At 39.9% G+C, this 12654-nt stretch overlaps 1 protein-coding gene and 1 pseudogene across 2 annotated transcripts in view; one reads left to right on the forward strand and one right to left on the reverse strand.

The window, feature by feature from the left end:
* Positions 1-871: 871 nt before the first annotated feature.
* agk (acylglycerol kinase) lies at positions 872-5212 on the reverse strand. Its single transcript, XM_084169400.1, has 14 exons — positions 4768-5212; positions 4425-4464; positions 4240-4319; positions 4010-4085; positions 3789-3914; positions 3566-3660; positions 3366-3435; positions 3146-3225; positions 2935-2992; positions 2697-2844; positions 2472-2569; positions 2293-2363; positions 2097-2181; positions 872-1491 (listed from the first exon to the last, which is right to left on the reverse strand). Exons 1-14 carry the CDS (start codon positions 4875-4877, stop codon positions 1357-1359), a joined length of 1272 nt encoding a protein of 423 aa, XP_084025526.1. The 5' UTR covers positions 4878-5212; the 3' UTR covers positions 872-1356.
* Positions 5213-5445: 233 nt separating this feature from the next.
* Positions 5446-12654, forward strand: part of LOC311134878 (nuclear pore complex protein Nup205-like) — a 45981-nt pseudogene continuing 38772 nt past the window's right edge. Inside the window, exons 1-3 of the transcript XR_014615403.1 lie at positions 5446-5473; positions 5942-6034; positions 6137-6308. The product of XR_014615403.1 is annotated as a nuclear pore complex protein Nup205-like (transcript). The remainder of the gene's footprint in view (positions 5474-5941; positions 6035-6136; positions 6309-12654) is intronic.

The raw sequence follows: 12654 nt of genomic DNA on the forward strand, positions 1-12654 counted from the left end.
TTCCCCCGTGTGGTTCTGGGATTTTTGCTCACCGATCATTTTGACCCCACGGGGTGAGATCTTGCGTGGAGCCCCAGATCGAGGGAGATTATCAGTGGTCTTGTATGTCTTCCATTTCCTAATAATTGCTCCCACAGTTGATTTCTTCAAACCAAGCTGCTTACCTATTGCAGATTCAGTCTTCCCAGCCTGGTGCAAGTCTACAATTTTGTTTCTGGTGTCCTTTGACAGCTCTTTGGTCTTGGCCATAGTGGAGTTTGGAGTGTGACTCTTTGAGGTTGTGGACAGGTGTCTTTTATACTGATAACAAGTTCAATCAGGTGCCATTAATACAGGTAACGAGTGGGGGACAGAGGAGCCTCTTAAAGAAGAAGTTACAGGTCTGTGAGAGCCAGAAATTTTGCTTGTTTGTAGGTGACCAAATACTTATTTTCCACCATAATTTGCAAATAAATTCATAAAAAATCCTACAATGTGATTTTCTGGAAAGAAAATTCTCCATTTGTCTGTCATAGTTGACGTGTACCTATAATGAAAATTACAGGCCTCTCTCATCTTTTTAAGTGGGAGAACTTGCACAATTGGTGGCTGACTAAATACTTTTTTCCCCCACTGTACATCCAGAACCTGTACTACTGTAAAACAATGAGACTTTAGTGATGAATACACATTTAGTAACTTGATCGCATGAGCCACTGTTGTTTTCAAGCTGGTGACATTATACAGTACTGACTTTGTAAAACAATAAAACATGTTTTCTCTGATGCTTGATGGATTATATTTGTGATATAGTGTTGCCAAGGGAGAGTGATTCTCATACCAATGTATCTAATTTTAACATAGTACTGTACATGGAGGACAACGTCTCTGCACATCTCTAAAGACTGTTTATTCCCATTGGTATTAAAAAGTGACAGAACTGTTGGCATCATAACTGAGTTATTGAATTATATTCTTATTACACATATTTAACAATACACATGACAATATACAGTAGTAAACCAGTCAGTTACACCAATAGTCCTGCCAGGCAGACTTCTATGAGCTAAAGGCTTTGGAAATAGCAACAAAATGCTTGGTCCTTGTTACTGCATCATATTGTCATCTTTCATAATTGTGAAAATATTCCAACTGAACATGTCAATGTACTTTAACAATGAGACCTCACTGTAGACTGGTCCACATTGGTCCAGCTGTGTGTTATGGCTGTTTAATGACATACTCCAGACATAAAAAAGCAGACACTCCCAGATACAGTAGAGGTAGAGTCCCAATACAGCCACTACTGGCCCCTTGCATTGACCCTCCTCCCTATTTCTCTGTGTCCTGCATATTGTTGTCACTGCAGCACTTCCCTCACTGGACCTGTGTGAGGAGCTGCTCTCTGCGTTCCGCGCTGCAGAAGAAGCGCAGTTTCCGTGGCAACAGCCTCACCTCCACCGGCATGGCCTCGTACTCCTCGTTGTCGATGTTGTAGAAGCCAGCACCTTCCTGTGGGAGAGGAAACGGGACAGGACAGTAGAGAGAGGTCATGGAGCAAAAGGAGTATCGCACGCATACTAAAATAAACCAATTTATACAAGAATAAGTGTAATTTATTTAAGGGTTATAATGATAAAAACCACAAGACCGTAATGCGTCTTGTCCAATGATGTATATAAACCCTGGATTGGTGATGCTATGTTTTGGCCATTGAGAGGCTTTGAAGCCACCGGTCGGCCATATTGGCACTCCCCAGTAGGAATATGAATGAACGGAATTCTACAGTATTTAAATTAAATGTTTCAAGGCCAAAATGACATGTATTTAAGTATGTTTTGTTGTAGTGGGGACAGAAATGATAGTTTAAGGAATTTTTTAAAATATATTTGTTCATTTTTATGTTTAGCTGACATAATATAATTTAGAAGAATGCATTAAGGTGTCTGTAATATAATAAATTTGGCAAAAAACAAATGTAGACATTAATAAATGCATTTCTATAGCTTCCAAAATATTTTTCACAACGGTGGGGGAGTGCCAAGATGGAGGCACAGTGGTTCATTGGTCTTTTATCTGAAGTTTATAGGCCTAAAACAGATGAGGGAGTGTCTGACCTCGGGCAGATTGAGTCGACATGCACTGGCCTCCAGCTTCAGTGATTGTCTTGTGAATGCAGTTGAGTCCTGCGCTTTTTTCTCTCTGCAACACAGAAAATGCAACAGCCTTGACACATGCTACATGAATAACCATTCATTTATTTTATTCAGTTATTACACTAATAATGTGAGAAAGTATATCTCCACAACTTACCCAACAGTGATGAACTCTCCCACGGTGAAGGAGTCTGGCTCCACACACACCAGCAGGGAGTCATCAATACGCTGAAGGACAAACAAGAGAACAGGCAGTTTTAACATCCTGTCACTGTTGTTGTGGTAGCAACTATGTAAAAATAAAATATTATTATTATTATTATTATTAATACTGACCGTCTGGAGAGGGTTTTTGTTCTGAGTATGGATTGACAGCTCCAAAGTAGACAACGTCCTCTCATCCCATCTCTCTGGCTCCTCCACTTTGGGAGGCTCTGCACAAACACATAACCAATGCCAGTCATGCGTTGTTAAATAGAAGATGCACAAGGACATTTAAAGGACGTAGCGTAGTGCTATGTACAGACAGACAAACAAACACTAACACAAATATAGTGTTACCTGGAATAGGTGGGTACCAGTAATTTTTCAGTCTGCGGGCAATGCGGTACATTAGGTTGGGGCGCTGGGGCATTTGTTCGGGCAGGTCAGGAGGGCGAAGGGTCGGGGCCAGGTAGGACACAGAGGCCTCGTGAACCTGGGGCCATTCCTGAGGGATGCAAGAAGACAGCATGACACAAATGCATGGCGGAACAATGGAGGTACATGGATATTAAATGGAAACAGTCATGTTTCTCACCCGTAATGTACTGAACCAATGAGCTGCTTTTGTCTTCAACGGGCCAAGGTACCAATATCTAAGATAGAAAGCACAGCAATATGAGAAATGTATTTTTAGAGAAGAAACATAACTTCATATTATTAGAATGTTATGCACGTAAAAGTATAATATGGGGGAAACGTGTTTACCATAAGCTCCGAAGTTTGACTAGTAATTGCTGGGTTCTTACTTTTTGATGGTGGAAGCCACATCTCTGAAGGCCCCCCACCGTAGACCAATCAGGGCAAACACTGGCTGTTCTTTCTCTCCCTGGATACAGAAAACCAGAAACACAATACCATTTTCTATCTTGCTCTCAATAGAGTTATGGTTATTCAATGGCAATTTAAGGTAATATCAGTTTGTGTCATCTTGACCCCTCCCTGAACCCCAGACCCTTCTGGTCTCACCTTGATTTGCAGCACATCCAGAGGTACCGTTTCTCCTTGCAGGATGGACAATGTCGCTGATGTGATGTGTCTGAAAACAAGACACAATATGGATGACAAAAAGATTGGAGGATATTTTAGGACACTAAGGAGAAGATGATGGCATGGGTTTTGTTTGTATCTGAATGAACAAGTGTGCCGTGTTTCAATGGGATACTTACTTCACCTGATTGTCACTGAGGATGTGCAGACTCTCACTCAGGGAATTGTGGGACCCCAGTGGGATAAATCCTATGGGGGTTTTACTGAATGACTCCTGGGTTTGAGAAACACCCATAAAACTGGGTAGTTAGAGACAGCTTAGCTAAAACGGTATTACACAATGCTTATAACATACAATTAGTAATACAAGGATAATACAACAGTCAATGCCACACAACTTACTTGATCAGCCCTCCGCAGCAAGCCAGTGATAACCTCCTGCAGAGTGCCATCCCCTCCAGCCACAATCAGCATGTCTGTTTTCTCCATCAGCTCCATCAATTTCTTCGCTTGGCCCTCATAGTCTGTCTGAAAGAGAGAAGACACATGTACAGTATTATACTATGTAGAACTATAGACTATAAGGCCTTAGATGCCATGGGGAAACAAAATTGTAGGCCTACCTTTACTAGTGTCACATCCATACCAGCCAGGTGTAATATAGGGGCAGCATTCTTCTCAAATAAGTTGTTGGCTTTCCTATGATCAGAGGGAAGAGCAAGAGAACAGCAAGACAGATTAATCAAACACAAATGACAATAGAAATGGGAAATGGTGGTGGTGCAATAAGCTGGACCTCTTGCTTATTCTCTTTGTTTGACTTTAGGGAATGTGACTATTATCTCTTATTTACCCACTACAAGCTGCTGGGTTTAGGATGACTGTGGCTTTCTTCAACTGCTCCTGGGGTGATATCTGCTGACGTCCAAATTCCTGCAATTGAGAATGGAGTATTTTGCATTAGAGAAGAAAACAGTAAATGCAGGTGCAGAATCCTTGAACGCAGACACATATTGTACACAATAAGCCATGTCTCACCCTGGCCGCCAGACAAGCTTCTCTTCGCAGCAGATTATCACTGTGAACAAATAAATAACAATTTATTGACAAAGAAAACAACTGATTAAAAGACATCCTCCTGTTATTCAATATTGCTGGATTTCAAATCATGAGAGCCGTTCTGTAAGACCTTGATGGGTGATGATTTCTCAATGGCTACCAATTCGTGTGTACGTGCTCAATGATATTCATGCTAGTGATGATCTGTATGACTGTAAGTCGCTTTGGATAAAAGCGTCTGCTAAATGGCTTATTATTATTATTATTATTATTACTTGATTTAACAACCATACCGGTAATTCTGAAGGAAAACGTTACGCACCAGTGTTTACCATATAGCCAGTGTCCACCGTATGACAGGGCACACGCAGCGACTGTGGACTTCTTCCAATGATTCCGCAGAGTCACAAACACTTTCACAACCCGAGCCATTATCTTAACGACACTATCAAAAGATCCTTTTAAAAACGCTTTGTATCATCTGTGTAAGCATCACTCTTAAAGTCCTTTCCCTGTCAAAACCATTTCCCATTAACCACAAGGGTGCAGCTATCTTAATAGTCTTATGAAACAAACACTCTCAGTATTAGTTCCGGTTGAGTTTAATTAAACATGTTATAAAATAAGTTCTCCCGTAACATACTAACATAAACAAAAATAAGGGAAATGTACAAATTCCAATTGAAAATGGAAGACAACTTAAAGAAATAAGTAATCGTCATTAGCTCAGTGCTTAGTTTCTTGACGAAAAACTAAATTTCCCATACACCAGCTGGGGTCTATACAAAAAGAAGACCTCGCCTGAAGAGTAGTCTAAAATAAGTATATTGTATTACTTTGCCACTGCATTAAAAAATATATTAATAGTCACATTATATACTTAATAATATAATGGTCGGTGGACAGAAGAGATATGTAATCAAACAAGTTTTAAAAATGATAATATTGTATTTTTACTCTGGCGCTAAGCAGAGCCAATTCTCCAGAATTCAAGATCAACATGGCGGCGCAGATGGCGGTAAATTCAGGTATGGGCTTCATTTTTCTGTTATTTCAAATAATAGAGCAGTGAGAGATTGTTTATGGTTATTTACCAAACAATCACAATACATGTTTGTTTACAAGAGGTACTTTAACTGTATAGAACGCTGTGTCACGTTCAGACAGGAGGAGCGCTAGCTAGCTAACGTTAGCCAATCGCTATAATAACATGCGTGGGTACGTTTCATTTTCAAATTCGGTGAAATATAACTAAAGGTATTGATTGATATGAAGCAAACGTCCTACCAGTTCAATAACGTCTTATTAGCTAAATGGTGGTGTTAGCTTCAAGACGTCGCTCCCCAGGAAACAAATGTCTATAGGTAAACAAAATGTCAAATGGCTAAACTCAAGTTAGCTAACTTGCTCATAATCTCTAAGATATGCTCAGAACACATTGTATGCGCTACACACATAACACTGACTGATTTACTTTACTTGTGTACCCCTATCAGGAGCCAATCTGTGGGGCCCGTAGAAGGAGCTATGGGGAAACAGTGGAGCTCAAGAAACACAAGCCCAATTTCCTCTCACTCTACAAGAACCTGGTGAGACACAAGCTTCAAGTACCATTCAGAAGAGTTTTAATTCTTCTGCAAACCAGAGTGTTGCTGAAGTTGATTTACTTGATGTTTTCTTTTTGTGTTTAGCCGAAAAGTGCAGAGCAGAGGGAGAAGGTGCGGAAAGCCAGCCCAGAAGGAATTGCCATCCAGGGCCAGCAAGGGGCACGTCTCCTCCCTGAACAGCTGCTCACCGAGGCCTTCATCCTGAGTGACCTCTTTGACATCGGGGAGCTGGCAGCTCTGGAGCTGCTGCTGGCAGGTAATATATACACTACTGTTCAAAAGTTTGGAGTCATGTTATGTGAATTATTTAACAAACTATTTCAGTGTCTCTGTGCGTCTCCCAAAATCAAGAAACGGACAGAGTCCCGGTCTGCGTAGTCAGAGATGTTTATTCATTGAGAATTCTGCCATCACAATTTCAGAGTCCATCTTTTATACTCACACGTCATACAAAAATCCCTCCCCTCACACATTCTAACACATTTCACACAGTTTCAGGGTGTAATAATTAGTCATTAATAATTATTCTATCAGGTCACTTAGACATTTCCTTGTTTTCAAAAGAAAATAATTTTCCCCCCCCATTAAAATAACATCAAATTGATCAGAAATACAGTGTAGACATTGTTAATGTTGTAAATGGCTATTGTAGCTGGAAACGGCTGATTTTTAATGGAATATCTACATAGGCATTCAGTTTCTTGGCAATTTCTCGCATGAAATAGCCTTAATTTCTCAGAACAAGAATAGACTGACGAGTTTCAGAAGAAAGTTCTTTTTTTTCTGGCCATTTTGAGCCTGTAATCGAACCCACAATTGCTGATGCTCCAGATACTCAACTAGTCTCAAGAAGGCCAGTTTTATTGCTTCTTTAATCAGCACAAAAGTTTTCAGCTATGCTAACATAATTGCAAAAGGGTTTTCTAATGATCAATTAGCCTTTTAAAATGATAAACTTGGATTAGCATGGTCTAACTCTTACTCACATTGCTAAATAGTAGCTCAATGTCATAGTCTTTACTGGTCCTACACTCACACATTCTAACACATTTCACACAGTTTCAGGGTGTAATAATTAGTCATTAATAATTATTCTATCAATCCACCCTTTGACTAAATATTACACACATACAAAATATATGTTGTTATAGAAATGAATCACACACATTGAAGCATATAAGTTGATTTGCATATAAAAACATTAAAAATTGTCTCATTCAATACAGGTTCATCAGGGTTACCCCATGATTAAAAGCGTAATGTTACTCTTTAGCAATGGTACCTAACCTGTTTACCCACTATCTGGAAACAACAGTCTAAGCCTATAGTGAAGAACATTTGCTTCATCACATCCTGCAACATCGGTTAACTAGTACATCATACTTAAAACAATACTTTAATACACAAAAGATCATTACAATAACTTTTAAACTAGAGATTTATAGTTCTAGGAAAACATCCAGTCTCAAACTATCTGAATCGTTGTCGCCTCCACCAAGCCTGGTGGGTTATATTCTTCATTCGGTTGGTCGGAGTCCGGGATTGGGCCTTATCTCACCATCTGCTGTGATACTGCATTCTCCAACGCCTTGCTCACCAACCCTCGGACACAGGGAGGGAATAAGACAACATCCACAAAGAACAAGTATACCCATAGAAGCTATAGCTGCACCCAGAATAGTTACAACAATAGTTTTCCATTTACTAAACATGTTATCAAACCAACCAGTCATTGATGTATTCACCCCCCAGTTCTCAGCCCATTCTTTACTTAATGCAGTGAGACCTGCCAGTGCTCTAGTTACTGTACCATCTGGGGCTGTATTATTGGGGATAAACATACAACAATGACCTCCCACCATCTTGCAAATCCGCCCTTCTCTGCTAAAAGCATTTCGAGAACCAAACTATTCTGCAGGTCATGAGTGAGGTGGCGGATAGTTGGCCTGAGATTCTCTTCACTGCATCCCTTGTCTAATTAACGAACCTTTTGTAGATGTAATTAATCCAGTCAACATTTTTATCAATTGTAACCGACCAGAAAAACGTTGTTGTAAACCCTTCTCCAATTTGATCTGTGATTCGCATTACTTTGGTGTCTATATAACATTGATAATCTCCGGGGTTCATGGTGAATTGGGGTGCCTTAGTATTATTGTTGAGACTTCTAGCTCACTCAGGAAAATAAAAAAGAGAAGAAAAAAAATAAAAAGAGATAAATAGATAAAAGAGAAGCAAATGGGTCTGATGTGTTCAATTAAATGGGGAACGAGTGATTTCTTTAAGTTTCTTAGATGCTCGGATATGTTACGTTATGTGCGCGTGCGCGTGCGCATGCGCAGCTTCACTAGAGACTTAAATTATGGCACCTGGTAATCATTTCACGGCAGACAATCATCAGGAGCACACAGCCCGTTGGTATGTAACTGCGAACTACTCACAGTCTAGCATTAATGTTTAAGTCACTTATATGTTTGAGCACTGAACGTTTACCTCACTGTGTCGGTGTTAGTTGGCCGAGAGTAACTTGTAGCTCGCTGGGTGCGGTAGCTCAGTGACCCAGATGCTGTATAGCATTAGGCTATCATTATCAGCCATTTGCGTTGTGCTGATTGTTCGGAGCACTCTGCTGGTTTCTGGTGGCGGTGGTGATAGCGGTGGTTTGGTTCGGTGATCCATGGTGGAGCGCCGCGTTGTGTTGCGTTTGTGCGTGTGTGGGTCCTTTGGACGAGGCATGTGGTGGCATGGCTTCTGTGTCCTGTGGCAGCATCCGTGGCAACGGCGGAGTCGCTGTGCGCATGCTCCTCTGGCGCTAGGCATTCTGGGTGATGTAGTCAATGCTGTTTTAAGCCAGATTTGCCACATTTTTGATGGTGTTGTAGGCTTATTTGATTTTCATTATTTACATTATTATTATATTATTTGAATAATATTTACATTATATATTTGAATAATATATTGTCATTATTTGTTGTTTGTAATTCAGGTTTATGACCTGTGGTCATTTGATTTAAAATAAAATTAAGGACAAAACACGAGTCATGACATTGTGTGGGCGGCAGGTAGCTTAGTGGTTAAGAGCGTTGTGCCAGTAACCGAAAGGTCGCTGGTTCTAATCCCCTGGCCGACTAGGTGAAAAATCTGTCGATGTACCCTTGAGCAAGGTACTTAACCCTAATTGCTCATGTAAGTCGCTCTGGATAAGAGCGTCTGCTAAATGAGTAAAATGTATAATATTAAAAATGTAATGTGTGCTTCCTGGTGAGCCTTTTCGGAGGGCTAAATAACGAAAAAATCCGATCAATTATCCTTTTTAAGAGTAGTTATTTTAATATCAGAACAATTAAGTGAGGTTTGGTTTGATCCCAAATCTATCACACAAGAGAACATGGTTTGAGGAATAGGTGCAGTTAGAAGGGTTGGCCTACCTGTTGAACAGGCATAACAATTAGTTTGACCCAACACCCTAGCTGTGTAGTTCATCCACCTTACCCAGAAGTTCTCATTTGAAATTCCTTCTACTTCTCCTTGGTTCATTTCCTGCAAGAGGAAATATTCTACCCTTGGTGGTTTAGTGCTATTTAGGATTCCTTCTGAGGGCCTTCCAAGGGGTATTGATACCTCTGGTGATAACATTGGATCTACCTGCTGATCTGTTTCGGAGGTGGAAGATTCATTTCTCTCCTGAAAAATGAACTTCAAACATATATCTGCCCCGAAATCATCAACACAGGCCCAATAGTTCCTTGCTATGTCATCTTGCATAATTGACTTTACCGTTATCACCAGTTCCGTTTTACATTTATTATGGGTTTGTTTAATTCCCCATCGGTGTACTGCGTCCATTCCATTCTCATAGTATGTTCCCCAGGTATGTTTAAACACCCTTGCCCAAGGACATGAGCGTTCCCCAGTGCAAATGTATTTACCATACCTTCTAGGACCTAACTTTCTTGTACACGCCTCCTTCTTACCAAAGCCCCTAAAACCTATCTCTTCATGGGAGAAGTCGAATGGTATCTTGAATCCCCCATCTTGTCCTAAACTGACTTTAACTATTAAAATAATCATTCCCCCAATAGTCTTTCTTGGTTTCAGTATTTCTACGAGATCGAATCAGTGCCTTGGTATTATTTTGTTCATCATTTCCCTGTTTAGGTTGACCTGGATTAATCCATAATATGGTTAACATGATGATGCAGCTCAGAGTCCCCCAAAATCCGAAAAACCGCCATCCCAATCCTGTCCCTGACCCACCTGCCTGGTACTTCCCCATACCCACACCTCTATAAACACCCCACAGTGATGAAAGGTCGGGGTAGGGTTTCTTCGTTAACAGAGTTCACCCCCGAACCCTAGTGGGTCAGTTCTTCTCTTTAACTCTGTGTGTGTTCAACGGTGTTGGTATGTGGGCCTACCTTTTTGCAGTGGGTAACGTGGACCCAAGTGGCTCTCTCAGCTATTCTTATAGCGAAGGCAGTTACCAATAGGACTTGGTATGGTCCCTCCCAGCGTGACTGCTTTCAATCCTTTTTCCTCAACGATTGGATCCACACCCAGTCTCCAGTTTATATACTATGAATCACCTTCTCCTTTAATTCTCCTGTAGGACACAAATTCTTAGACATACGGTTAACGAACAATTTTCTCATGTGTTCTGCTAGTGTATTCTCTAGTTCTATGTCTGCCTGTTCTGGTCCTGCCAACTGTGGCATTCTGTAAGGTCTTCCAAACACTTTCTCAAAGGGGGATAACTCATCTTTATCTGGGGTTACTCTACATTTCTTCCCTTCACTCCGTGATAACTCTATAAAATCAATTTCCAATTGCTGGCAGGGGTACTTAGCCGGAGGATACTCACCCTGAGGTGCCCTTTGTCTGCCCTGGTGATTATTTTGAGCACAGATAACACATCTTGAACAAAAGTCATTTATTTTATTTTATATAATTAGTAATCCCATATGCAACAAAGTGTTGTCTAATCTGCTCTACCATCCATCCTTCCCGTTGACACATGGCTCTGCCCGTGTGTCAATATTGCAGCATATCTAAACAGTAATTTCGGGAGAATTGGTAAGCTGTCTTTGACCCATATTCCTTCCTTATTTACTGCGCCTTGCTTCACCCATCTGAACTTCCTTAATTGGGGCCCTACTGTAGCTCTCTATAAGTAGATCTCTATCTATCGAAACTTCCTCTTTTGACAGCTGACTGGGACCAGAGAAGTGTTTTAACCCTGCTGACAACATTTGATAATACCTCAATTTACTTCTATCCCGTAAAAGTAATCCAAGATTAGTACAATTTACTAGCAACAGGTATCCCTCATTCAGGGAAAGCTCTCTCTTCTGTTATTTTATGGTTCAAATCATATATATTATTACCAAATTATAATCTTCTTCACACTTTTCACAGTATTATAAATTACCCTCAACTTGGTAAAATAAACTATCTTAGTCCTCCTCTCATGCCTTTAGAATTACCAGTGTGGATGATTAATTAACACCAGAAAGTCAAAACAGAATTCAGAGGCAATTTAAATTATTCAATGAACTGTTCCATCCCATAGTATACTAAACATTACCATCATTCTAAATATTTCATAAATGTTACTTATCCCAAGTGTTCATTAAGTCCTCATGACGTTTATTCTCATAAGAAATCATATATACCCTAAACTCAGTCAAAACCAAAAAACTCCATAAAATTCACTGTGTGCTCCTTTAAGACGTATCACCTTTGACCTGTTGAAAACCCCCTAAAATCAAAATAACAATCCTTTATAAACATCATACTAGGTGTGTTGTTTTTTATTTGAAAAACCCAATTGAAAAACAACAACCAAAAATAGCCAGGCCCCACTTAATTTGGTAGCTCCCTTTTATGACCTAAATACTGCCTAACTCCACTAAACTGCTCCCCCTAGCCCTGGGCAACATTCCAATGAGATAAGCGAATCTCTTTCTCCTGGAAGAGAAATTATACATTTTGTTAACCTTCAATTGCCATCAGTAATCTAAAGATGGTAAGTACACACAAAACATGATACAGATATCCCTATCCATCAATAATCGTTTGTATCAATCTAATTCCTCATAACTAATCCATAAAACCACTCAAAATTCCTAGAGTATACAATGATTATGTTTAATTGATTACCCTTCAGATAATATCCTCTTTAAATCTCACAATGATAATTGAACCCCTAAATCTGCTCCATGTGATCCCATATCAAATGATCCATTATCGTTTATTTGATCAACACCTTAGGAAAATCTGTTTCCCCTTCTATTGTTCCGGTCACCCTTCTTAATGTCATATTTTACTCATTTGCCAATATAATCCCTTACTTCATATAAGTAAGCAGTGATATTTTATTCCAGGCATCTATTTAAAAAAAAATTGATACGTTGTCTCCTACTGTCCCTTAACATACAGTGGGGGGAAAAAGTATTTAGTCAGCCACCAATTGTGCAAGTTCTCCCACTTAAAAAGATGAGAGAGGCCTGTAATTTTCATCATAGGTACACGTCAACTATGACAGACAAAATGAGATTTTTTTTCTCCAGAAAATCACATTGTAGGATTTTTAATGAATTTAT

The sequence above is a fragment of the Coregonus lavaretus genome, assembly GCF_964263955.1.
Source record: "Coregonus lavaretus genome assembly, chromosome: 9".
Lineage (NCBI taxonomy): Eukaryota > Metazoa > Chordata > Actinopteri > Salmoniformes > Salmonidae > Coregonus > Coregonus lavaretus.